At 37.0% G+C, this 27853-nt stretch overlaps 2 protein-coding genes and 1 long non-coding RNA gene across 8 annotated transcripts; 1 reads left to right on the top strand and 2 right to left on the bottom strand.

The window, feature by feature from the left end:
* Positions 1-9: 9 nt before the first annotated feature.
* On the bottom strand, positions 10-12102 carry sec62 (SEC62 homolog, preprotein translocation factor). 2 transcript variants are annotated; one of them, XM_067362554.1, is made up of 8 exons: positions 11945-12102; positions 6339-6447; positions 6110-6215; positions 5614-5809; positions 5444-5539; positions 2429-2489; positions 2233-2352; positions 10-2120 (listed from the first exon to the last, which is right to left on the bottom strand). In XM_067362554.1, the coding sequence occupies exons 1-8, from the start codon at positions 11978-11980 to the stop codon at positions 1642-1644; spliced, it is 1203 nt and encodes a 400-aa protein (XP_067218655.1). In that variant the 5' UTR covers positions 11981-12102; the 3' UTR covers positions 10-1641. The 2 variants fall into 2 exon arrangements, with proteins under 2 accessions (XP_067218655.1, XP_067218656.1); XM_067362555.1 differs by having other exon boundaries at positions 5641-5809; positions 11945-12101.
* On the top strand, positions 6961-18572 carry LOC137002720 (uncharacterized). Of its 3 annotated transcripts, none has more exons than XR_010891909.1 (3): positions 6961-10439; positions 14828-16000; positions 18467-18572. It is a non-coding gene; the product is annotated as an uncharacterized lncRNA (long non-coding RNA). The 3 variants fall into 3 exon arrangements; XR_010891908.1 differs by lacking the exon at positions 18467-18572 and adding an exon at positions 16077-16395; XR_010891907.1 differs by lacking the exon at positions 18467-18572 and having other exon boundaries at positions 6964-10439; positions 14828-14930; positions 15218-16395.
* On the bottom strand, positions 14629-27046 carry samd7 (sterile alpha motif domain containing 7). 3 transcript variants are annotated; one of them, XM_067362551.1, is made up of 11 exons: positions 26723-27046; positions 22272-22355; positions 21871-21976; positions 20300-20416; positions 20040-20163; positions 19108-19232; positions 18949-19027; positions 18155-18843; positions 16626-16747; positions 16430-16540; positions 14629-14903 (listed from the first exon to the last, which is right to left on the bottom strand). In XM_067362551.1, the coding sequence occupies exons 4-11, from the start codon at positions 20400-20402 to the stop codon at positions 14667-14669; spliced, it is 1590 nt and encodes a 529-aa protein (XP_067218652.1). In that variant the 5' UTR covers positions 20403-20416; positions 21871-21976; positions 22272-22355; positions 26723-27046; the 3' UTR covers positions 14629-14666. The 3 variants fall into 3 exon arrangements, with proteins under 3 accessions (XP_067218652.1, XP_067218653.1, XP_067218654.1); XM_067362552.1 differs by lacking the exon at positions 21871-21976; XM_067362553.1 differs by lacking the exons at positions 21871-21976; positions 22272-22355; positions 26723-27046 and adding an exon at positions 21444-21582.
* Between the last annotated feature and the right edge of the window lie 807 nt (positions 27047-27853).

The following is a 27853-nucleotide window of genomic DNA, read 5'->3' as shown; positions in this document are numbered from 1 at the left end:
ATGTAGTGTCATGCCCAGTCTATCCAGGTCTTCAAAGTCAACGACAGAATATTGAAAACTTCTACAGGAACACTAATGTGAGCTCTCTAGGGGTTTGAATGACAAGATCATCTACTCACAGATGTGGTTAAAGAGTCATACATTTGAAGAAGAGAGAGAGTGGTTCACTCAGGCACAACTTGAACTTGAGATGATCATGAATTTTGAGGGATGCTTTTGACAAGGGTTTTTAATATAGGAAAAACACCTTTGCAGCATCTCGTCTTGTGCGCATTTGATAACCACTAGAGTCAATGCATCATATAGATTAACAGGATGCTTTCTGCCATTTTAATTCCAATAAATTGCCCCGAAACAATCTTTCTAAAGTCTTCAGCATTGAAAACATTGGTGGTTTTAGTATTAGTACTAGTACAAAATGCAATGAAATGAAAAACCTGTATGTCTGGCATTATAAAATAGAGTACAGCTCATGCTGAACCTGAAGTGCTGGCATGAACATCTCTGGTAGATTTATAGAATCCATATATAAATGATACATTTGTATTTTTTCTCTTAAATATCATCCTCAGTATGAGTCAAAGAAACAGCTAATGTAAAATAACACTCTAGCCAAAAGTATGCAACCCTACGGAAAGATAGTATTGGACCTTGGCCCTGTTAAAATGCAAACTAACTTAACTATTTTGGACCACAGCCGCTTGGGGAAGTATGATTTGTCAACCTCCAGATGGGTGAACCAAAGGCTATGATGCACGGATGTGATTGGCTCTAGAGGACATACTATACGAGCTACGGCATGACACGTTTGAACTCGATCTGTAAGTTGGTCATAATTTGAATGTACATAAAAAAGCATCAATATCCCGCATCATTTGGCACAAATGTGGATGTAGTTTCCCCTTCTGAATGCAGACTCAAATTGAGTTTGGTTTTAAATAACTTCCTATCACAGTCAAGGATACCGCTCTGATTTATTAACTTCTCCATTTCCGTTAACAAGGACTATTTTTCAATAGGGTCACAAAACAAGACTGCAGAAACGTATGATGTGTCAAGAACACAAAAATACATTTCTCGTCCCAAACCAAGCAAGATCTCCCAGAGTTCCACAAAGAAATAATCACAGGTCAAGTGCCATTGAGATTTATGACTAAAACGATAGATAGTAACACTTATAAAGACAAAATATGTTGGTCCGTCCAAATTATCCAATGCATCTATTGGTACAAAAAAACCCTTCAGATTTGAATCTGACTATATTGGAGAGCAAACATTCATATTATGTGGGTTAAAAAACATTGTGAAAGTTGACCAGTCCTTCTTAACACTACCGACATGTTTAAACAACAAAACACTTGACATTAGATAAACTTAACATGAAAAAAAAAAGAAAAAAAATCAAGGAACATGGGGTTCGGGGAGACTTGCATTGTTGCATCCATAGTGGGGAAAGCATTTGCGATATATCCATTGTCGTCGTAGCCGTTTCCTGCTCTCGTTTAACCTTTAAGCCTGTCTGTTTTCACAGAGGAAGATCTCAGCCTGAACAGAAATGGGAAACATCTTCTGAACATGACAGAAGTACGTCAGCAGGTCCACATGGAGCATGGGAGTATGTGTGCGGCGTGAGGAAAACGTTTATGTCTGAACAGTCAAGGGCTTTGTGTCACTTTGCGCTTCTTCGTCATCCTCCTCCTCCTCCTCCTCCTCCGTATGCTGCTCCAGCTCTTCTCTGGTGATCATTTCAAAGTCGTTGCCGTTGCTGTGCTGCGAGCCTTCGTCCTCTCGTCTGTCACTGTCCGTGTCTGACTGACGCTCTGCGCCCGCTTCCTCCGTTTCTTTATTCTCGTCTTCATCCTCTTCCTCCTCGCAGTCTTTCTTCTCGCTGTCCGACTTATCCTCGCTATCCGATTTCTGCGCTTTGCTGGAATCGCCGCCCTTGTCGGATTTCTCGCCGCTGGATTTCTTGGAGCTGGAGCGCGGACCCTTGTACTCGTGCGTGTAGAGGGGCCGGAAAGAGTCGATAAAGCCCACGTCGGCTGTCAAGTTTGGTAGGAACCAGAAGTGATGACGGCCGCCGGTCACCAGCCAGATGATCAGGAACAAGATGCAACGAGCTGAACGAAAGAGAAAAGAAGGAATAGGAGGACGAGAAAAGACAGAACGTGTCATTTGAAAGTGGTAGACCATATCAGATTGTGACTAGAAAGTAAAGTCTTGAACTCGTACCAACAGCCAGAAGTAATATGCTGGCGACGAAGCATCCTGCTGCCACGCTCAGGTAATACACGCCGACTCTCATCTCGGCGGGCCACAGAGGGAAGAGAGTGGCTGCGATGACGGCAATGACTGCAAACACACACAATGCTCTGAATCTGTACTGGAGTCAATGAAACGACAGACACTGTAGAAGACGAGAACCTACCTAGAATCAATCCCATGGCAAAGGTTTTAAAGTGGACTGGATCATAAATCCAAAAATAAACCTGTTGGGAAGACAAATGTTAATAATTATAACACAAAAGATGAGAACGTGAGGAATCTATAACACCAATTTTCATATAATATTTTAATAATCACAACAATATTATCAAAACTCATCACATAATTATGTAATATAAGGATATATTATTACATTATAATATTCAGGTTGGCTGGGTTCCAAAAAAACGCTTAATAATAATTTTTTTTAATTAAAATAACAACAACAACAGTAATAATAAATATAGCTGCAAGCAGCCATTAGGGGGCCAAGCACAAAGAATATATACTCCATTATAGTTTAATATTTAGTTCAGTTATAGTGCCACCAACAGGTGCAATCCCACCATTTTTTTTTTTTTTTTTTTTAAAGTGTCTTCAGAATGTGCCCATAAATGTCAAATTTGGTGAAAATATCTAATTTCGTTTAGGAGTTATAGACGTATATATGTATGAGTACGTAAAAAATGACCACTTACTATCAGAATTTTGGCATTTGGGCTTTAGCATATGTTTCCGAATTTCCTATGGTGGTTTCATCTTAATTGGACAAACAGTTTCGAAGAACAGTTAGCCGAATCTAACAAGACCAAGGCCAAACTGTTTGGAAGTTATTTTAAGAAGCCATTTTTGCTATCTCTGGACCAGCAGGTGGCGCTGTGCCGAATCACAGCATGTAGCCTCAGGTCATGCTTGTTATGACGTACAAAGTTTGGTCAGAATACACTAAAGCATTGCGGAGATATAGTCATGCGTCCAATGTGGCACGCTCTTCTTCGAATTTGTTTGCTTGTTATTCGAGAATGGTTGGGTTTATCGACAGCTTTTGGTAACTTTTTGCCATCATAGTCTGAAAATGATCGGATTTGATTCTCATGAAAATTGGAGCAACCGTTTAAGAGGTCAAAAAAGTAGGTTTTTTGGAGGGAAAATTTGGCGGGAAAAGTTTCATGATGGAAAATGACAGCATAGGGTGCAATCAAATCGTATTGAGCTAAAGAATCAGATGAAAAAAATTATTTGAAGAGTTTGGTTCCAAAACGCAATAACTCCATTTTGATTAATTTGAGTAAAAAGGTGTTTTCTTTACCAAGAAAGTGGCAAGATAAAAACCACTATTTTCTGTTTCAAACTTTCACATAGCATCTTTTGGTTATAAAAACATTAAAAATTCAAATCTACATTATGATTTTAAAAAGTTTATTATAAAAACGTAATTTTTTTTTTCCCAAAATGCAATAAATCCATGACACTTTTTTTTTTCAAAATACAATTAATCTATCAATATAAAAGTTATTTTTTAAATTGAAAATACACAACAAAGTAAGTTGATTCACATATATGACAGAGTGTAAAATTTGCCAATATTTATCTTATATACAGGCATTTTACTAAAAATAGGCTACATTCAGCCGTCGCTCCCAAAATGAAATTAACGGGTCATGTTAATGTTATAAATCATTTGTCATTACCGATTAACGAGTATCTGGCGCCACCGCACGGTTAAATAAACGTATTTGCCAAATACATTGGTGTTAAAAAACGTTTTTTAAAAAAGCCTTTAATGTTTACATTGGGTGGAATGGTGCGATGTGATTGGTTGAGAGGATATATCGTGTTCTGCAGAAAAAGGAGACTGGCGTTTGTCGCATTTTGGAAAGAAAGGGAGAAAACATGACAGAATAACATGACGGATATCGCATTTTGCACAAAATTAATAAATTACTTTTCAATACCAACCAGATACAATACTGATTTTGGCAGAAACTAAATTTTTCTGAAAATGGCGTTTATCGCGTTTTGGAACCCTTATGGTTCAAATGTTATTGGCGTAAGCATGAGTGAAACTTTGGACAAGTGGTGGCGCTAAAGAGTTTGATCTAGAGACACCAAATTTGTTCTAGTTAATGTTGAGTCTGTCCTCTATCTGTGTGCCAAATTTCATAACTTTCCCACAAGTGGTTCCAGAGCGGAAGAATAATAAGAATGCCAACGGATACAACGGATGCTTGGCCTCCAATTAGGAGAAGAAAAAGAAAAGATTATTAAATATTAAGGTAAATAAATAAAATGATTACTATCAGTGTTGAAATTGTTAATTAAAGCTTAAACTAAAACTGTTAAAAATTATTGTAGGTAATTGAAATAAAGCTGAAATAAAACGAAATAGAAATATTAGATGAAAAACCTAAAAAAGTAAATTAAAATTAGAATCGAGTTAGCAAATAACAAACAATAATGTTAAACTTATAATATATAAGTTATAATATATTTTTACATTGAAGAATTTTTACTTTTTTTTTTGTTTACAAAAACTGAAATAGATGACAGAAGCACATATCAAACTTACTAAAACTTAAACTAAAATTAAATCGAAAACTGAAAATATAAAAATTTAAGCTAATTGAACATATTAATAAATAATATAATAGCATATAAATTACACCAAAATAACCAAAGCTGGTAGTGAAATTGTAAAAATGTGACATACCAGCATTTCCCAATAGCATTTGAGCGCTGTTGAGCGGATTCTGAAACACCTCTGATTGGCCATTGTGTTCAGATATATCTGTGATTGGCCTACAATGATCACCACTTCAAAAACATGTTGTAAATAGACATATTTCACGCTCTTCATAAATTTTCCCATGTAAGCGCTCGGTGAAGACCGTCAAAGATGTCTATGTACAACGTTTTTAAAGCATCGATCATTGTAGCCAATCACAGACACATCTGTTAAGTACGTGAACACAATGGCCAATCAGAGGTGTTTAAGAATAAGATTTCAGTACCAACTTGGTACCGAAGTCAGTACTTTTGTAAAAACACTACTGTAAACGGTATGTAAAGCAGACAATAAAATTGGTAACTGCAAATATGACAATTCATCGTCAAGCAAAATGTATGATATTTACAAGCATCTGTTAGATTTGATTTTCTGAACGCTATTCATCCTGACCTCACTGCCATCCAAGAACATTTGGTCCTCATGAGGTTCCAGCTTGAACTTCTTTTTCACATCCTTCTTCTTCTTTGGAGATCCTGGACTGTCGTCCTAAACATTCAGAAATAAGCCTTCAAAATAAGAATCATGATATGCACATATGCAGCATGTAACAGCACTCATACATTTTTTTCCTTCTTTGTGTCTGCAACCTCAGAATCCTTCTTTTTGTCTTTGTCTTTTTTGCTCTTTTTTTCCTCTTCCTTGCCACTGTCACTTTTAGCTTTCTCTTTTTCTTTCTCTTTCTCTTTCTTTACATCTTTCTCTGGCTTCTTCTTCATCACTTTCAGGGCTCGGTGGAAAAACTGCTTCTTTAGGAGCCTGTGAATAGTAAGAATAGTTCAAATTAGTGCCCACCTCAACTTTTTGATTTGATAATCCGGCCCTCGAAATGAAACTACTTGAAGAGCCCTGGTGTAGAGATACATTCAAGCTATTTTAAGGCTTTTTTTCACAGGAAAAAATGTTTAAATGTGTCATTTTTGTGATCAAAGATGAGTTTTAAGGGGTAAAATTACGGACTACAGGGGGACTTTAGCTAATTATTTAGAGCTTTGTAATATCAAATACCACTGAAGTCCCATTCGGCATCATAAAATGAGAGAGAAAGACTAGGTTTACCTGTTGCAGTAGTCCACCACCGACTCTCTGGTTGTGAACAAAGCGTCCTCCCCCTTCTTTGCTTTGGCCCACTTTGAATCCAGCAGACAGTCGACTGCTTTAGAGGCTGATGAGCAGAAAACAAACATTTGGTTTAATGACAGCATCGGAAGCCAAAAAGAAAGAAACCTTGATATAAACCCTAAGCAGAGGGAACAAAAGAAAGCAAAACAGGAATGAGTGCACTGACCGACAAAGTAATCCACTCGATGTCCTATCATGTTGGTGGATTTGGTGGGACAGTTAAAGCGCAGGTACTTGGCCACTGCCTTCTCCTCCTTGGTAGGTTCACTGACCTCCTGAAAAAAGAAAAAAAAAAAAGAGATAAAAGAATACGCATATTAGCCCTGCCTCCACTCAATCACACCAGCTCAGGCCAATACGATACAATTTTTTTGCATATACAGCTAAACACGTCTCTGTATGGAGGGGCTCTCAGAATACCTGATCCACTCAGTCAATGGAATAGAATGGAAATACCGATTTGATTCAGAAGAAGTGAATTATACAGGCTCGTCTACAAGTCGATGTATTAGAATGGTAGTGCATTTTATGTATCGCTCTTTACAACGTTGGTAACATGAAAATATGAAAATGAAAATAATGTCATTTATTACTCACCCTTATGTTGTTCCACACCCATCAGACCTTCGTTCATCTTCCAAACACAAATCAAGATATTGTTGATGAAATACGATGGCTCAGTGAGACCTCTATTGAGAGCAATGTTACTGCACCTCTCAAGATCCATAAAGGTGCTAAAAACATTTAAATCAGTTCATGTGAGTTCGGTGGTTCTATCTTAATATTATAACATGACAAGAATATTTTCTGTATGCCAAAAAAACAAAATAACGACTTTTCAATAATATCTAGTGATGGCGATTTCAAAACACTTCTTCAGAGCTTTACGAATCGAATCAGTGAATCGGAGCGCCAAAGTCACGTGATTTCAGCAGTTTAGCCGTTTGAATCACTGATTCGAAACAAAAGATTCATAAAGCTCAGAAACTTCATGAAGCAATGTTTTGAAATCGGCCCATATAGATATTGTTGAAAAGTCATTAGTTTTTTTGGTGCAAAAAAAGTATTCTTGTCACTTCATAACATTAGAGTTGAGCCACTGTAGTCACATGAACTTTTTTAAATATGTCTTTAGTATCTTTCTGCGCATTGCAAGTGTGAATTATCTTGCTGTCAGTGCAGGCCTCACTGAGCAATCAGATTTATCAAAATATCTTAATTTGTGTTCTGAAGATGAACGAAGGTCTTACAGGTTTGGAACGACATGAGGGTGAGTAATAAATGACAGAATTTTGTGTTCTCGCCCAGGCGAGACGCTTCTGACGCTGTCTGTTGTTCAAAGGTGACAAGGAATACAACAGCTGAAATCCATGTCTTGCGTAGTGGTTCTTGAAGCACTGACTCCAGCTGCAGTCCACTCTTTGTTAATCTCCCCCACATTTTTGAATGGGTTTTGCTTCACAATCCTCTCCAGGGTGCGGTTATCCCTATTGCTTGTACACTTTTTTCTACCACATCTTTTCCTTCCCTTCGCCTCTCTATTAATGTGCTTGGACACAGAGCTCTGTGAAAAGCCAGCTTCTTTTGCAATGAACTTTTGTGTCTTGCCCTCCTTGTGCAAGATGTCAATGGACGTCTTTTGGACAACTGTCAAGTCAGCAGTCTTCCCCATGATTGTGTAGCCTACAGAACTAGACTGAGAGACCATTTAAAGGCCTTTGCAGGTGTTTTGAGTTAATTAGTTGATTAGTTAATTAGAGTGTGGCACCAGGTGTCTTCAATATTGAACCTTTTCACAATATTCTAATTTTCTGAGATACTGAATTTGGGATTTTCCTTAGTTGTCAGTTATAATCATCAAAATTAAAAGAAATAAACATTTGAAATATATCAGTCTGTGTGTAATGAATGAATATAATAATCAAGTTTCACTTTTTGAATGGAATTAGTGAAATAAATAAACTTTTTGATGATATTCTAATTATATGACCAGCACCTGTATGTATGCATGTATATATATATATAATATTATATAATATTATATTATATTATATATATATAATAATAAGAGTTGTAATATGTGCATCTCTATTATATAGAGCATGATTCTGGACCAATGAGACTTGAGACACCATGGGACAGGACCTAGATACTAAACCAAGATTCATAATAGATACAACAGAAATGACAAAAAGCTGGTTTGTTCCTTTAGCAACAAGCCCTTAATTCCAAAGAAAAATGACAGAAGAATTCAGGATAACAGCAGTGCAGGAATCTGAAAAAGCTTTGAAATTAACCTCCCGCACTGGCAGCAGGACCCTCGTCGGTCATGGACTCAATGAATGTGAACTAATTAAAAGCCTCAGCTCACCACACACTGATGTGCTGTGCTCTGTAATCCATACACTGAAATTACCATCTCCATTCAGACTGGCTGCAGACACACCGAGTCCTCGCTGACCCGCTCTATTAAGCTAAAGATCATTACTTGTGTGACCACACTATACAAAAACACCCTCACAAATCCAGGCTACAGAGACGACATTCATTTGAGTAATGAATGACTATAACTGCACTCTTAAGCCTGAGGTCTTAGTATGAGAGCGTTACGGGCTCCACAATCCTTAGGTCATACTTTATTTGGTCAGAATGCATGAGTCACATTCAATGAAGACCATATAAACATGGTATTTTTGTCTGGGAGTTACTGGAATGTTGCCTGATATTCCTTTGGATTTTGTGAAGGAAGTCAGCCAAATGTTTATTGATTGCAATGTCTCAGTCGCCTTGGTAAATAATAACTTGTCTTGCACTACAGTAGGCCCTGATCTTGTTATCATTACGGTTTGGTGGTCTGTACTACATGAGAAAGGCTGCTGGCTTCAGATAAACTGCTTGAAGGGATAATTCACCCAACTTCGCCTGCGGCACACAAGATTAAATAATGCCATGGTTCCAATTGACTTGACAAATGATAGACATTTTTCAAAATATCTTTTTGTGTTACACAGAAAAAAATAATACAGGTTTGGAAAGACATGAGGGTGAGTAAATGTAATGTTTAAATGTGAGTAAACGACAATTTTTGGGTGAACTATACCAGTAACACTTGGTCTAATTGGCATCATTACAGTGAAAAACATTTACTTTATCTATTTGTTTTAGTTTGGAAACCTTTCAAATCTAAAGATTTGATTTAGGATTCTATTGATTGTGAATAAGTAAAAGTAATGCAGGATTTCTCATCTATCACTCAGAGTGGGAATGTCAGAGCTTTTAATTTACTTGGGCTTTGTGGTGGTACTTCTATTCAGAAAGGACAAATTAAGTTAAAATAGTGTTACAAAGGATTTCTGTTTTGAATAAATGCTGTTTTTTAAACTTTATATTCATCAAAGCATCACGGTTTTAACAAATATTAAATGGCACAACTGATAATGAGCAGCAAATCAGCATATTAGAATGATTTCTGAAGGATCATGTGACACTGAAGACTGGAGTAATGATGCTGAAAATTCAGCTTTGCATCACATGAATAAATTACTTGTTTACGCACTGAAATAAAACTGACCAGCAATGACAGTGGATTTCAACCTGTTGCATAAGAGCAAAAATCAACACGCTGGAAGGATCATGAAGAGTGTCTCTCTTATCAAGACAACACGTCATTGCGCAAAACTCAACTGTTCTTTTATTACAGGAACACACTGTGGACGTGTCTCAAAGCCAAATGAGCTGCCAACCTACACAATGTTTTTTAGGGATGGCAATCACAATATGACCAAAAATGCTGTCTAAGTAGGTAGCAGACTAGTGTTGCACGATATACCGGTACTAGAAAGGTATCGTGATACCCTGCTTTTAAAAACGGTCCGGTTCTTCATTTTATTAGTACCGGTACTTTGAGTGCCAGCTGTATTTCCTAATGTGCGATAGCAGGGGGCAGTGTGCGTGCAGCGCGCTGCTTCTAAGGCACATTGAGTGCGTCTTTATTCCTCTCAACTGCGCAGCGGCTTTTATGGTGACGAAACGAGAGGTGTGGTTGCAAAATAGGTGCTCTTGCAGACCGTCCACAAATTGTTGAGAAAGCAGATGCAAGAAGCGAAATATGGCATTATTTTGCTTACATCGCCGAAAGTCAGGGCAAGCCCACGGACACCACAAAGCCCGTCTGCAAAAGATGTTACAAAATAACGCAAGCGAAGGGGGTCAAAAGCATCTTGCCGACAAACATCCCGATTTGTACAAAGAATTTAAAGAGCGACAGGTTAGTGAATGTGAATCCAGCATTATGTTTATGCTCTCAAACATTAAATGAGTGTTTTTTATTTATTTTACTTGTGCAAGCAGACCTGAGGTGTATTATTGAGTCTAAGTTTAATAAGTGATATCTGGTTGCAAAAATAAAATTTAAATTTAAAAATACATAAATATGTGAAGGGTATATACAGTTATTTTAAAACAATTTATGCTTTAATAACATTGCTCTAATTATTTACAGTAATATAATTTTTACAATAATCTTACTGTCAAAAACACGTAAATGTACATATAAAAAAAAGCATAACAGCAAATAATTTACAATTTTATTGAGCATGAAAATAATAAACGTTAAAAATTATATTAAGTCTAACTCTAACTTCATGGCATCCAGAATTATCAGCCTGCACACTTGTGAAGAAAGAAGTTCTGTCATATGTTATTTATTTACTTTTCCTGCTGTTTTATGTTTTTGCCATAGTATCGTTTAAGTATCGGTATCGTGATATTTAAGTTGGGTATCGTATCGAAGTCAAAACACTATAGCACACTAGGATTTAAGTGGCAGATCCACAAAATGTAGCACTTGTATTTGATTAACATATTGAGGAGGATGTTGCACACATTTTAAAGGGGACCTATTATGCCCCTTTTACAAGATCTAATATAATGTGTCTGTGAAGTTTCAGCTCAAAATCCCCCACAGATCATTTATTAGCTTGTCAAAATTGCCCCTATTTGGGTGTTAGCAAAAACACGCCTTTTTGTGTGTGTCCCTTTAAATGCACCAATTTAATGGGCTTTACAGGGATAGTTCACCCAAAAATGTAAATCCTGTAAGCATTTTTTTCAACCTATATGCGTTTTCTCATGGAAACTGAGATATTAGGTAAAATGTTATGGACTGACAGTCACAGTTCACTTTTAATGCTATAAACTGTGAAGTCCTTGTGTATTCAAGGCGGAAAGAAGACTGAAACAACATGAGGGTGAGTAAATGATGCCAGAATTTATTTATTTTTGGGTGAAATGTCTCTTTAATTACACTGCAAATAGGTACAAATGTGGCGATGGTTCAATCGTTGAGAAGTTATGCATTATGGACGATATTTAGTCAAATTCGTGAAGCATGCGAGACAACAGCTGGTTAATAACAAGAACAGCCTGCAAACCGAGCAGTCTGTGTCGAGCTAAGATGGCCAACTCCATCAGACACTCACTCTCCACAGGGGAGAGGCGTTAAAATCAGCTCATGCTCACATCAGATCCATCGAGTCAGTGTTACATCTTTAGATACCTGCCGAGAGACACACTGCACTACCGAAGAGAGGCGCAAAAATTGCGCCAACACTGATAAATAATCCACCTCCCGTATGAGAGCACTGCAAAAATAACGGATCAAAGTACAACTGTATTTTATGTCGAACAAAACACTAACTCGAGAAACGACACAACGCCAAATAGAGATCTAAGGTTGAGAATATGATGGCAAACGTTTGGTGAATTTGGTACCTGGATTCGCTTCTTGTGTCTCCTGCGCTCCGCCATGATTTCTAACTTCAGGGTTCCCTTGACGTGGTCGCAAACAGAGTGGGGAGGGAGATCTCGCGATATTTCGAATAGCCTGTGATCAGTCACTTCTTCGCTTGGCAGATTAAAATCTGATGAATGAATACTGCCATCTGAAGTGCAGGTGAAGAAAAGTCAAAGAAAGTAACCGTAATATGAAGCTTTACCTGTAAATATGAAGATACAATTCTAGTTCTGATTGATTTTAAATCGTAATTTTGGGCACTCCTGAAATGGGTCATACCTTTAACATTACCTGAGCAGTTGGTAAATAAGATATAATAACATGTGTTTTTAGCTTTTTAGCTTTTCAGTTACCAAATGTTAACTTTTTCCCTCTGTGTATGAATGTATGAAGAAAACTGTTTACTGAAAATATCCACAACTTAAAGGGTTAGTTCACCCAAAAATGAAAATAATGTCATTAATTACTCACCCTCATGTCGTTCCACACCTGTAAGACCTCCGTTCATCTTCAGAACATATATTAAGATATTTTTTGATGAAATCCGATGGCTTTATTGACAGCAATGCCACTGTAAATCTCAAGATCCATAAAGGTACTAAAAACATATTTAAATCAGTTCATGTGACTGCAGTGGTTCAATATTAATATTATAAAGCGACGAGAATACTTTTTGTGCGCCAAAAAAATGCAAAATAACGATTTTTCAACAATATCATGTAATGGCCGATAACACATTGCTTCGGAGCTTTACGAATCGAATCAGTGATTTGGATCTCCTATCCAGGGTTGCCAGGTTTTCAGAACAAAACCCACCCAATTGCTCCTCAAAACTAGTCTAAAACTAGCCTAAAGGCATTTCAGAGGGGTCCCACGCTAAGAATCACATTCCGGGGGGTAAAATTAGCATTTTTGGCGGGGTTCCCGTGGTAAAATTTGCATTCCAGGAACTAAATATCATGTTATTTTGGGTCGATTCAACCCACGGACGTGAAAAACAACCCGTGGGAACAGTGTAAAAGTAGCCCAATTCTGTCGGAAAAAAACGCAGACTTGGCAACACTGCTCCTATCAAACGGCTAAACAGCTGAAATCACGTGACTTTGGCGCTCCGAACCACTGATCCGAATCGTAAAGCTCTGAAGCTTCCTGACACAGTGTTTTGAAATCGGCCCATATAGATATCGTTGAAAAGTTGTTATTTTGTTTTTTTTGGCGCACAAAAAGTATTCTTGTCGCTTTATAATATTAAGGTTGAACCACTGTACTCACATGAACTGATTTAAATATGTTTTTAGTAGCTTTATGGATCTTGAAATTTACAATGTCATTGCTCCCTATGCAGGCCTCACTGAGCCATCGGATTTTATCAAAAATATCTTAATTTGTGTTTTTGAAGATTAACGAAGGTCTTACTGGTGTAGAACGACATGAGGGTGAGTAATTAATGACATTATTTTCATTTTTGGGTGAACTAACCCTTTAACACTGAAACAGGTTCAGTTTGTCTGTCAATCAGTTGGGCATTGTGTAATTCGCATCATGCAAATCCCACCATTTGTCATGAGAACAGATGATAGGCTATGAAGTATTATCTATCATAAAATAAACATATCCATTAATGTTCCTTAAATGTTTGACACCTAAGAAACATTTAAACTAGAGTTATTATAGTTAACAAAAACCTTAAAATGACTGTTAGCAAATAAAATAAAATTGTTAAATAACTGCTGAGTTAACATTTCTCATTTTCATTTAGTTTAACTTGATGATGATTAAAACTAAAATAAAAATGTATAAAAACTATATAGACATATTTTTAAATAATAATGATAAAATGACAAATCAAACACAACATCACTAAAACTTTAACCTAAATTTAAATGAAAATGGAATATAAAAATAAAAACTATTTTAAAATATTCTCAATAATACTAAAATAACACCAAAATGTGAACCCACAACGCAGAGGGAAAGACAGTAAATAACTCAACCATTTTCTTTAGTTTTTGCAAATATTGTTGTGTTGACTGCATTAATATAAATCTGCATTAATAAACCATTCAGCTATAAATTATTAAACAATATATATATATATATATATATATATATATATATATATATATATATATATATATATATATATATATATATATATGTATAGTTAGTATATAGAAAATATTAGATTTGATGTTTGATGTTGCAAAAATCACAAGGGATTTAGATTCAGACACATCATAATAATGTATTTTCACAATTTGAAAAAAAGAAGAATACTATTGATTTTGTGCATTTTTGTGGAAAATGCTGTATTTAAATTTTTTTTTAACATACCAACTGAACAAACAAAGACCAAAGTGATAATTATTTTTATTTACTTCATAGCAAACAACACATGACAATAGAGAATAATTCAAGTTTGAAGTAAAAACCAAAGATCAATTTTACAATAAAAAAGTATAAGGACAAAATTATTTCTAATTGATTTGCTAACTTATTACAAAATATACATAATATACGTAGAAAAGCAGTCCACTAACTCTGTTGGAAACCACATTTTGAACCTATTGCATTACACAGATCATAATATATTTGTGATGGATATTTAAAAATATATGATCAGATTCAGTATATTCACTATAGAAATGTCAGTTAGTGTCAAAACAGTAAAGGGCTTTGAGGTCCAATAGTTGAGCTCTCTCAGGTGGTCTCACTCATCTGGGTCGGTGAGGGGTTGTCAGCTTCACTTACAGGCTCTGTAGATTTAAGAGCCTCTGTGTCTCTGGGGCTGCTGAGCAGCTCCACGCTGTTGCAGTTGAGGGGGGAGCTGATGTCTGATGATCTGTCCCCGCTCTTCTCAGGTGGAGGCTGCAGGCCGGAGACAGGCAGGTGCAAGTTCATCATGTTGTAGAACATGTTACCCAGCCGTCGGGACAACTAAAAGAGAGGAGAATAACCGTATGAGTAAGTCTTAGAGCTAATTCTGCAATAATCTTTAACCTTTTGAAGATCAAGGACCCACTGGAGGATAAAGTCACCATGAAATCAAAATTGACAATTCTTATTTTTATGGAATATTGCAGTGTTTATAGAGTGGTGCAGGTATGATGTCAGAACTCGCTGCTGGTTCCTTTGAAATTAAATGTCTAACAGATAATATATCACTGTTTTTGGAGTAACTTTTCAAAGCTGAATATATATAAGATTTTAATTTAATGAACTGCCTACTGATACCAGTTTTCTTTCCACAGATTCACATTGGCTGCATGTCCTAAAACACTAAATGTTTTTGAATATTTTATATGATTGTAAAAGACTGACTTGGCATTGAATAAAAAATATATATATAACATTTTAGAGTGATATATATAAGATTTTAGAGTGCAATTTTATTATTTAAAATTAAAAACCTTCAATATCAGGTTGACTGACCCAGCACTATGTCAAAACACAACCAAATGGGTTAGTGTATAAAACCCAACAAGCTGGGTTAAAATAACCCCGTACCCAATATTTACCCAGTGCTGGGTTGCCAAATAACACAGAAATGGTTGTTTTTGACCCAGCATTTTTTAGAGTGGAAAATCTCAGTTAATTATTTTTCTGGGTTCTGACGTCATACCATATAAATGATTTATCCATGCATATGATTATTTTTTTTTAAAAATGCATGTGTACTCGTAATCTTTAAAGGGTTAGTTCACCCAAAAATGAAAATTATGTCATTAATTACTCACCCTCATGCCTCATTAGTACATTTAATGTACTAAAAACACAAATAAATCAGTTCATGTGAGTACAGTGGTTCAATATTAATATTATAAAGCGACGAGAATATTTTGGTGCGCCAAAAACAAAATAACGACTTATATAGTGATGGCCGATTTCAAAACAATGGTTCAGGAAGATTCGGAGCATAATGAATCAGCTGTCATTGATGTCAATGCAGGCTTTGCTGAGCCATTTCAACAAAAATATCTTAACTTGTGTTCAGAAGAAGAACGAAGGTCTTATGGGTGTGAAACGGCATGAGGGTGAGTAATAAATGACATTATTTTCATTTTTGGGTGAACTAACCCTTTAATCAAAATAACTACTCCTCTCTTGCAGCAACTTTTCTTCTCTGATGATGTGTTTACTGGTGTGAGGGCGGGACAACCTGTCACTCACATGAGATCAACCAATAGCAAACCACAACAATCCAAACGATCAGATCAATTCCTGATGAACAAAATCAAGTCCCTCCCTACATTTTTTCTTGTTTGAGTAGCCATTTTACCCACATATACATCACAACAGGGAAGAAAAGACTGTTGAAACTTCTGATGCTGACTTTAAAATATTCAGTCATTTATGTGTAGCCTATACTTCACTTTAAATTTCTTAATATTTTAATATTAACTTAATTGCATTGATTAACCTGCTTATATGTAGAGAATTTTGTCCTTTTAAAACGTAAATACCTGTGATCGTATCTTGAGCGCCGGCCCAAGCTTTAGCCCCAGTGTATCCAGGAGGTGCTCCTCTGTTAGAAGAGGCAACGTCTCTCCATCGATCATGTGGTCTTTGAATGTCTGCAGCAGATGACACACAAAAGAATGAGACTAAAAAACAGCTTTAAAATTATAACTGCATTTTGTCATTTTACATTTCTATTACCTGTGCATATTCAGCACAGCTTGGTATTTCACTGATAAAGTTGAAGACGTCATCAACTGTCCACTTGCGAATATCTTGTAATGAAGACACCTCTTCTCCATTAAGAAACATATTAGGATGTCCTAGTTGAAAATAAAACAGATAATGTTGACTATAATGCGTCGTCTTAATATTTCTTAAGAGAGATGTATATTGGCTCACAAAACATGCCTAACTAACAGCTAAACACCAGTGTTGTTATTGTAATGGACAGATTTACTAACAGCTTGCGCCAGCGCAAACCCTCTTTTGGCGTTAAAAAACTATAGGAATTAATAAAGACACACAATGAAAAATGAAATGGCATGGACACAGTTGTTTTTGCGGCTGACCTTATTGCATATGCATTTGTAGGAGTTTTCCTTTCAGACACAAACATGTTACTATTTAAATTAATCATGCAAGGTCATTTACTAAGGTTTGCGCTAGTCAATTTACTGTTACTTGCAACTCGATCTTACGGCAATTCATACGTATTTTACAAGGTGGTTAATTCGTACAAATTAGTTTGACTTTACTTGTATACATTTGTACGTTTTGTGCTGAATCGTACGTATTTTACGAGTTGCCGAATTCGTATGAATGACCTACCCCTAACTCCCCCCTAAACCTACCTGTCATTAGGGTTTCGACAAATCATATGAATTTGTAAGAGTGAGGCCGTACGAATTTCTTAAAAATTAGCCACCTTGTAAAATACGTACAAATTGGTCGTGAGATAGCATTAGTATTTGCGTGATTATTTGCTCCCCAAAAAAGCTAATTTGCTGCTCTTGGTAGATTGCGTTATTATGGAAATGATCCGGCTGCGTCTGTGTTCTTTAATTTGCATGTCGTCAGTAGTTCACGCGCAGAACTTCCCACTCCCATCGGCACTTTTTTGGTATTGCATCATGCTAATTCGCCCTGTTTAATAAATCTGGCCCTAAAACTATTAAAAAATATTTAATTAAAATAAAGCTAAAAATAAAATAAAATAAAAATATTAGATGAAAAAAAAATCTAAATGCATAAAAAAATTGAAATGTTTTATTGGCAACTAACTGAAATAAATAGTTTAAATAGCTGAAGTACTAAAATTACTAAAACTAAAGAAATATTAAACAATAACAAAAGCATGTCAAAATTACTAAAACTTCAATTAAAAAATACTAAAATGCAAATATAAAAATATAAGCTAATTTAAAATACGAAGAAATATTATTATGGTAGCGCTTTATTTTACAGTTCTTTTCCCCATGTACATACTATGTACTTATTATAGTAATGCAATAACTGGGTAATAACTAGGTACTAACCCCAAACCTACCCCTAACCTTACCCCATGTGGTTACCTTATATTACCCAGTACTTTCTTAGTTACGCTGTAAGTACATTTACTCTGTATGCTCATTTACGCTGTAAGTGCATTTACTCTAAAATAAACTGCAACCATTATATAATACTAAAACAACCAATGCTTTTAAAAAAGGGGGAACTAACACACACACCGAGTGGTAGAAGTCCATTTCCTGGCACGGGGAGCATGTAGGGCATCCCTGTGAGTGGGCCAGCGGCAGACGGGTACAGAAACTTTTCTTGGAAAGCCGAGCAAGTGTTGGAAATGTCTTTGTCGCTGGTGCTAGCATTGCAGTTGGTGACTTCTGCACAACCCTCCTGTCCACTAATACACGCCTTGCGAATCCCTGGCTCTCCTTCCTTAAAACTTTTCCTACTGCTGGCTGAAGACAGCTCTGTGTCTACTTTGGTTTGGTGTGGTTTGATGCTGGTGGCTTCGTTGCTCATTTCACCTTTCCCTTCAGCTTCCTTCTCCTCCCCCGAGGCACCTCCTGGACTTTGCTCGATGTTCTTCTCTTCTGATTGGCCTTTGGGGAGAGTGATGTTGCTGTCTGAGCTCTTATGATTGGCGGTCCTCCTGCCTGTCCTGCGTCCGCGCTCCCTTTGCAGTGTGCTGATCGGTGGGTAAGGGCTTGACATGAGGAGACTGTTCGCATGCAGGTCTTCAAGAGTGGTGCGGTGGACGAATACATCATGACCATCCGGGAGTCGCTGGCGGCCCCTGAAGGCCATTGGATTGGGTTGGATGCCCTGGTACATCATGGGATTCTCCATACCAATAAGACCCTTTTGGTGGGCGTTCTCCAACTCTTTTTGGTGCAGGATGGCATTCATCTCCATCCTCATTAAAAAAACAAACTTATTAATTACATTTATTAATAGCTTTGTATTGTATTCATCATACTTAATATTGTTTTACATGGCAGGCAAATACACTGAAATTCACCTGGCTATGTTCTGTTTGTGAATTAACTCTTGTCGTCTGGCAACCGTCTCCATGGTTTCAGTCGGAAGGAAGCCGTAACCTGGAAATTAAAAAATTAACAAAATTAGATTGCTCAGTAAGCTTCCTCTAATATTAACCTGTATATAATTCCATTCCAACCTGAGCCAGGGAATCCCCTGCCTGGAATAACATTGGAGTTTGGGGGCATAGGTGGGCCGAGGTGGGCACCCATGTGGATTTGTCTAGCATCAGCTGATACCATCTCAGTGGGCGGCACAAGTTCTCTGCAGATAAAGAGGATTTATAATTTATAAATACATATATGTACCTATAATATAGGAAAACGGCCAATTTTATATATGTCACATAAATGCAAAACCTATATCAAAACCTATATTGAAACATATATGTTTATATAGGTTTTTCCATGTGGGTTTATAAGGTAGTGGTGCTATATAGCACCTTAACCACCCCAAAGAACCGCTGAAGAACCAATTTTTTTAGAGTGTAGTTAAATTCCATAACATGCCAATTACATGTGATACCAATTTCACGTGTTCGCACATAAGTTCTTGCATCATTTTTTTTCCATTAATTCTTAGTTTTTGCCTTGATAATAGAAAATATGAGCTAGGCATCATGTATGACAGTCGAAAATGAGATATGAGCTACAAAATGACCAGATCCTGCCATTAGCTATATAGATATGCGGAATTGTGGATATGAAGAAGCAATACAGGAGACCTATATTTCCTGTATATGCACATATATGCACCTCAATTTTGCCTATATGTGGCATATATACGCATATATGCAGTATATATAGGGCATATATGCAGCATATATGCAGTATATATACACATATATGCAGCATATATATTATCATAAATGTGCATATATGCAGCATATATGTGCATACACACTGCTTATAGGTTTCATATATGCGCATATATACACATATAGGTTCTTTCCATGTGGGGAGGGTGGGATCGTATGCTTTCAATGCTAGCAGGCTAACATTAGCATTTTTCAGATCACCTACTCCACCTTTAATATCTTTTACTATCTCACTGGAGTTCATTCTAACATACCTCTCCATGAAGCGGGGATCAAACTGTGTGGGAACACCCTGCAGTCTCTGCTGCCCCTGAGCCAAGATCTGTGGAGCCATGGCCATCTGGTTCCTCATCATGAGCTCCTGCCTTTGCCGCAACTCTATTTCACATGCAAGGTAACAGATGAAGGTGTCAGTAATAGTATTAGCTCTTTCTTAGCCATATTTCTTCAAGATTGTGATCAGCTCTATTTAAAGTGCTTCATGGACAGTGCCACTTCTGTGATGAACTCTCACCTCCAGCAGACATGCCATTGACCAGTCGGTACCAGTGTTTCTCATCTAGAGCGCCTTGCTCTCCCAGCGCTGTTATCTTCCTTAGCTGTTCACGTGGGGTCATGACACTGCCTCTTCCTTGAGTGTGACAAACATACACAGTCTATAAATAGTGCACATTAAAAAAAAAAACACACTGCATTGTAGGGACAACAGAAGTCAATAGGAAAGTCAATAGGAAATTAAACCTTTTGGTTATTAGCATTCTTCAAAATATATTCATTTGTGTTCAACAAAAGAAAGAAATGCATACATGTTTGGAGCGAAATGAGAGTGAGTAAACGATGACAGAATTTTAAGTTTTGGATGGCCTATCCCTTTAAGTATAACTTGCAACACACAGTCATGTGCTGTGTCCGAAATCACCCCCTATACCCTCATTCACTATCCCCTACATTACTTCACTAATATAGTGAAGGAGTGAATGAAATGAGTGAATTCGGACACTGAGTGCGCCAGAAGGGCTGCCATTTTCACATAGTTTGTGCTTGCTGTATAATAATAATTTGTAGCAAACTGGCAGCTCCAGTAGTAATATTTATGTTGAACTCTGCCATGCATGTACAAACCTTAATTAAACGATTTAATGATCAATTTAAAAAGGAATTTATAGTATGTTGGACCTCCTGGCGAGATGCGGGAATTCATTCAGCGTGCGACTCTCACCGTGCATTATGGGTATTCTCAAGCCGCTGAGCGTGCATCGGCTGTACACTCGTTATTGCGGTGCATTGTGGGATTGAATGAGTGCACTCAACACCGTCCACTATGGTTTCGGACACCACTACAAATGGCTGTCCCCTCAAATAGTGCCCTATTTAAGGGTATAGGGGGCGATTTCAGATACAGCCCTGGTGTTTCATTTCTAAATGATTCAGGGATTTTGAACAAATCAGTTGAATGAACGATTCAATGACTTAGGGGTCATTATTAGAACGAGTTTTTGCATTCTATTGCACTGCTTTCCATTCTTTTCTATGTAAACATGTGTTAGGCGGAAGGCATGAGTCTGGCGTATAGTGTTTTCAGAAATGTGGCGCATAAATTATAAGTTCAACTTTTCTAAAACAGTCTCAAGAGTTTGCGTTTAATTCATTCCACTGACCTGCGTCTTGCGTTCTTAACCAAAAAACGTGTTCTGTTTGAATGGCCGCTTACTTATAAAAACTTGTTGAATTAATCATTGTTTTGAATGAATCACTCATAAAGACGGTCACTTGTTGTCGCCATCTACTGGCTCAAATATGTAAGATGCAGAAAGAGTCTGCAAAACCATATGTCACAGCAGTCTGAGGACAACAGCGACAACAGGACAACCATTTTGGGGTGAAAATACCGACTGAACTGATGAAATCTGAGTTTTACGATCTCTTTATGAACTTCTTGAAGCATCAAATATCAGTTGTGTTGCTGCCAATGGAGGGACAGAAAGCGCTCAGATTTCATCAAAAATATCTTTATTTGTGTTCCAAAGATGAATGACATGAGGGTGAGTAAATGATGACAGAATTTTCATTTTTAGGTGAACTCACCCTTTAAAGTCTGATGCTGTTGTCCTCAAACTGCTGTGACTTGTGGTTCTGTGGTTCTGCAGTTAGATATATCTCCAAAAATCCCCACCATTAATGCACAGACGGTCTGGAACATATGTAAAATTATGTACTTGGCATGACATAGCCTATTCACAGTCACTACTGAAATAGCACACAGACAAATTGAATAGTATTTACACAATACACACAAACGATCCCATCAGCTCCTGAGGGCTCATAAAGCAATACTATCCTTTGCTATCTAATAGGCCTACTAAAGATTATCTTTTCTAGACAGGCCAGTGAACGATATTTAAGATGCAACCATGATAAAAACATTCCAAGAATTCAAACGTCAATGTTATAAAGAATATATCATGTGATATAATAAAGTAGCCTACCTGTTTACTTGTTCTGTGCTTTATCTTCACTCACTCAGGCCAGGTGTAAGATATTTTAGTGACGTCGCTGCTTTCAGTCTGATACTGAGAAATCAGATAGAGGGAAAATGTAACAAGCAGGCTGTAACAGGTTTGTCAACACCTTTGTTTAGCTGTTTAGCTTGAAGTTTAGTAGTATAACCAGTATTTTCAGCAGTATTTTCCTTATTCCTGTGTAGTCTAAGCAAACTATCGTTACAAGTTGCGTAAAGTTTGCCGTCATCTAATGGTGTATTAATATAACTTTCATATAACGTTGGCTTGAAAAAGCCAGTCCAGAAAGTTTGAAGTAGTTTATAAAGTTTAAAGTACACATGAAATCAAAATTGACCTTATTTATTTTGTTAGCTCAAATTGCTAGTTTTGTGGTGAACAATTCATCCGTGAAAGTCAATCCACACAAAAAAATTGTTTGGCTTCGTAATATTTAATCAAAATCTGAAAATGCTCCTCCCCTCTGCAACGGTGCCCCTCCTCAGATGACATCAGTTTGACGGCTTGGGTTGTAAACACTTAAACCACTCCCCTCCGACCGTTAGTTTGCTATGAGAGAGAGATGGAGAGGAGGAGCGCTAAAATAAAACTCTGCCCTCTATTCAATATTCCGTTTCACTTGGAAATACGTCACAGCACTGAAGAAAAGTCGTTTGCAACTTCCGGTTCACGCGGACTTTAAAGTTTAAAAGTTTGTTTTAGTTTAGTTGTTTTGAAATAGATAGTAAGATAGATAGATAGATAGTTAGTCAGGGTACTCAAGGCAGTTGCTAAGGTGTTATGTGGTTGCTAGGGTGTTGCTATGCAGTTGCTAAGGTACTCTGGGTGATTGCTAGGGTGTTGCATTGTGGTTGCTAGGGTACTCTAGGTGGTTGCTAAGGTGTTGCTATGTGGTTGCTAGGGTACTCTGGGTGGTTGCTAAGGTGTTGCTATGCGGTTGCTAGGGTACTCTAGGTGGTTGCTAAGTTGTTGCTATGCGGTTGCTAAGGTACTTGGGGTGGTTGCTAAGGTGTTGCTATGCGGTTGCTAGGGTATTCGGGGTGGTTGCTAGGGTGTTGCTATGCAGTTGCTAGGGTACTCTGGGCGATTGCTAAGGTGTTGCTATGCAGTTGCTAGGGTACTCTAGGTGGTTGCTAAGGTGTTGCCATGTGGTTGCTAGGGTACTCGGGGTGGTTGCTAGGGTGTTGCTAGGGTGTTGCTAAGGTACTCGGTGTGGTTGCTAAGGTGTTGCTATACGGTTGTTAAGGTGTTGCTATGCGGTTGCTAGGGTACTCGGGGTGGTTGCAATAATATTTAAATTAATAACAATAGCTATTATAAAAGACAATAGGAATTAAACATAATTGAACAATTCAGTCAAACATAATGTACAAAAGCAGTGCTCTACAGGACATAAGTTACATATAGCCTTAATATTAAATTATTTAATTTAACATAGCCCAATTCGATTTGCTCAGGAACAAGTAGTAGATTAATAAGACCAAAGATTGCCTGTTTTATGTACCCAAAATGAATTATATTTCATGTATAACCACTATAAGACACAGCGTCAAATCCCTGAAGCACTGGCCGAAATTAAGCTGTTCTCGGCGGGTACACGAGCCCTGAACGGCTGCTGACGGTCTGGAGCTCACATCTCCGAAAACGTCTAAACAAACTGTAAAATAGGTGCTATGATTAATTATTTATTGTTATTGGCTTAATTTGATTATTAACCTAACTTATTAACTCAAAATCTAAGGGCTTACTTCAATAAATATATTATTACAATATATATATAATATATATTCTTTTATAGAAAGAAAAAATTTAAAATGTTTGTCTTAACTTTTTTGCTTTTATGGATGTACTTGTTGTAGCGGTTTAAGAAAAGTGCATTATAAATAAAATGTATTATTATTAGTAGTAGTATTAAATATAACAAACGAGCAGAATCAATGAATTATAAATAATTTACTAAATAACATGTAATCATTTAATCAATAGAAAAGTAGTCTGAGTATTTTAAAATGTAATATGATCTAATCTACAGGTAATCAATTACTACCCAGCTCTGAATATATTATATTATATTATATTATATTATATAATTGTCATGTAATCAAAACATCAGTGAAGTGTCCATTTCTCAACCTTTAACACGGTCTAGATAATTCATTCACAGATCTTTATTCCTGGATAATTCTCCTGTACTCTCTATGGGACTGCCTCTGTGCGTATTACCCGTTATGAGGAGCCGTTCTAATCTGAGTCCAGTAATCCTCCTGTTAGTCCAGCAGTCTGCCTGCTACATCTGCTGACCTGCATGCATGCGGTCCTGCTGTCAGCCAACCCCCAAACTACCTTCAGGGCCCCTATTCCCCCCTCAGATCCTATTAGCTAAGTCCTGACTATACAGCATTTTAAAGGGATGTGTTGGAGGTAATCCCAGAGTTTAGAGTTTTACCCTCAGCAAACCTTGCCTGTAAGCATACCGGACAATACACCCTAAGTGCTAAGCCTATTAGCCTCCATTAGCCCCAGAGATGTCCTAAAAACACCTTGGGGATGAATCTGGGATACAATCGGTTTATGTGGTAAATGTGGTGCAAGCAGACACACCGTCACCAGTGTTAAAACTCTGCCTGGTACACACAAGAGTCTGTTTAATATAGAATGAAGGAATTGTATTTATTATCTATAAGTATATTTCTATGTAGAACATTTTTAAATAATTTTTGAAAATTCATATGAGAAGTTTTATCAAAATGTACTTTATTTTCAAACATTATCCCAAAATATAAATTTTTATAATTTGAAAATACATAGACAGGTGCTTGTTGATAAACATGCCTGTATCAGCTGTGATTTTTGGTTCATAATTATAATGTGGTTCATGTGATTTTTGGTTCATGTTCTTCATATAAATATGACCCCCTTTTGGAATAGAATAGATATATTATTCCATCACTTGTCACATATGTGACAAGTGATTCCATATCCAAGTCATAGACTTGAACTGGATGGATTTGTTTGTGTCTAATCTCATTAAAGGAATAAATTAAAGGAAAACTGCTGACGACTTAAATCAAGCCCAGCATTTGGGTAGGTCATAGTAGAGAAGATAATAATCATCTGGTCTAATGTACTTCCTTTGTACACAATAATTCCAATGGTATCCAAGTCTAAGTAAGTGACAAGGATATGAACACTGCAAATTACTTTGATCTTCTTTGGTACATAAACAGTTAAATGTGATATTAACGTTTAAAGAAATAAAGATGACGGTTAAAATTAATTGCATTTTCTTTTCAAGTCGAGTCACCCTTATGTAGCGCTTTACAGATTGTTTCAAAGCAGCTTTACAGTGATAAACAGGAAAATGATTCAGCGAAAGACTGAAATCAGCTGAAATCAGTTCAGTGTTGAAGTTCGTCACTTATGGAGTTTGATTGACAGGCGATCTAACCAATCATAATAGCGAATCTGCCATTTTGTCCAACAGAGCGGTCAAGGGAGTTAGTAGATTATGCTGCCTTCACATGCTCTTGGAATTATCGTAAATATGAGTTTTCTAGGTAAAAATTGCACATGAACGCCCTCCTATTTCGAAACTTGAATGAGATGAGCTCATAATTACAATGTCAGAAGTGGGAATTATCACATTTCCGATAGCACATGATGGCAGCATTAATTTCGGTGGACTTGAACTTGAAAAATGGTGTGTAGGCTACTGACGTCTTTCTGCGGTTGAAACAACATTCCTTCTGATGTTCATTCATGCTTATTTGATGCTATAAATGAACTAGTACGAAGAGATGATCTGTCACGACACATTAAGAGCCACAAAACGGTATTTATTGTTTAATTTTCTTTTAAAATGACCAGATTTTAAATTTAAGACATTAAAAGTAACCTGCTCTGTCTTGTCTGTCAACAGCTTTGCAGAAAACAGTGATCCTATACAAATCCTATATAAATTGAATTAAAAAATTTAAACCAATGGTTGGGTTTGTCCATATTTGACCCAAACATGGGTTGAAACAACCCAGTATTTTGCATGTCCATCATTGCAATGAATTTATAGTGAAATGAATGTGTTTAAAATACTGTCTAAATCATTAACCTCGCATTACAGGTTAACAAAAAAAAGATAACACTTTAGGGTGCAATTCTCACTATTAACTTGTTGCTTATTAGCATGCATATTACTAGAATATTGGCTGTTTATTAGTACTTATAAAGCACATATTAATGCCTGCATGATCATAATCTGCAACCCTTAGACTTAACTACCACCTTTTGATAAGCTGTAATTTATTGAGGCAAAAGTCATAGTTCAAAGGTAGAATTGGACCCTAATCTAAAGTGTGTCCAAAAATATACAGCATAAACAATTAAAACATCAAATAGTGGAAAGAAAGTGATATTGGACTCACCTCTGAATGTCTGCCAGAGAAATGTGAAACTGTCCAGGCTCTCAGTCAGGAAGTAAATATCAATACATTCATTCCAAACAAGAAAAATGGTTCCAAAATGAGCTGAAGCTGCAACAAGAAAGACTCTCAAGCCTTCAGTCCTGCTGCAGATGCCTTGACCAACAAGTGCCAGCTCCTAGTCTTAACTAAAAAAGGCCTTTAATTACAGATTGATGTTATCTCTATTAGCTTGGCTTTATCTGCCTGCTTAAGCCCCCCCTTACCTGACATCACTATGATCTCTCGTCCAACTGCATGCGGGACACTCTGCTGAAATGTAATTAAGAGCACTGCCTAAGCGCAGTGACTAAACCTCTTTCAACATTTACCTCAGTAATCCCCTGTTAGCACTTTAAGACACAGGGTAAGACACCTAAACGCTCAGCTTCCTTTTCCGTGAAAAAGACAGTGTCAGCTGAAGTCAAGCAGGATGTGTGTGTGCCTTTCAAGTGCGACTCATAGAAATCATTCTCAGAGTGTTAATCAGAGACTGTATCAGGTCGCATTAATTGGGCGCCTGCCCTCCTGACTATGTTGTGGATGATCATGTGCTCAGACTTGTTAATCTGACAGTTTGCGCTCACCACCCGCTTACAGCATCGTCTGCAGTTCTCAGACTTATATTTTTTAACACTGAGAGGATCAGGGAGAATTAGTACAGGGATAGGTGTGCGCACAATTGGACGGCATATGAGCATTTCATAGGAAAACAGATTCTTGGGAGACGCAGAGATTGGCGGCAAGTGCTCACCTCCCCCGGGGATAAGCTGACAGAGGGTTAATAAAGCTGTTTTGCTGATTATTACAGAAATGGCCCAACACAACACCTCCTGTGCAATGGAGGAAATGAGTAAACAAATGCTGGTGAAGCTGCAGGAATGTCAAGTACTTACTGATGACATTACTATAGTATTTCATCAAATAGCTTTGAACTTGAGGCCTTGAAAATGACAATATACAATGTAGCCGTTCAAAAGTTTGGGGTCAGAGATTGATGCATTTATTCAGCAAGGATGATTGATCAAAAGTGACATTTATAATGTTACGAAGATTCCTGAAAAAAATAATGACAGTTTCCACAAAGTTTTCAGC

This window comes from Chanodichthys erythropterus, chromosome 16 (genome assembly GCF_024489055.1).
Source record: "Chanodichthys erythropterus isolate Z2021 chromosome 16, ASM2448905v1, whole genome shotgun sequence".
NCBI classification, from domain to species: domain Eukaryota; kingdom Metazoa; phylum Chordata; class Actinopteri; order Cypriniformes; family Xenocyprididae; genus Chanodichthys; species Chanodichthys erythropterus.
This window is presented reverse-complemented; position numbering and strand designations above follow the sequence as displayed.

Excerpts from the sequence above, each read along its gene's own strand:
- sec62 (XM_067362554.1), bottom strand. The coding sequence starts at position 11,980 with ATGGCGGAGCGCAGGAGACACAAGAAGCGAATCCAG. Across the intron at positions 2,353-2,428 it reads TGCCATGGGATTGATTCTAG|TCATTGCCGTCATCGCAGCC; the intron begins GTAGGTTCTCGT and ends GTGTGTTTGCAG. Across the intron at positions 2,121-2,232 it reads CATATTACTTCTGGCTGTTG|CTCGTTGCATCTTGTTCCTG; the intron begins GTACGAGTTCAA and ends TCTTTCGTTCAG.
- samd7 (XM_067362551.1), bottom strand. The coding sequence starts at position 20,402 with ATGACCCCACGTGAACAGCTAAGGAAGATAACAGCGCTGGGAGAGCAA. Across the intron at positions 19,028-19,107 it reads CAGGGGATTCCCTGGCTCAG|GTTACGGCTTCCTTCCGACT; the intron begins GTTGGAATGGAA and ends TTTAATTTCCAG. Across the intron at positions 14,904-16,429 it reads CGCTCAAGATACGATCACAG|TTGTCCCGACGGCTGGGTAA; the intron begins GTATTTACGTTT and ends CCTCTCTTTTAG.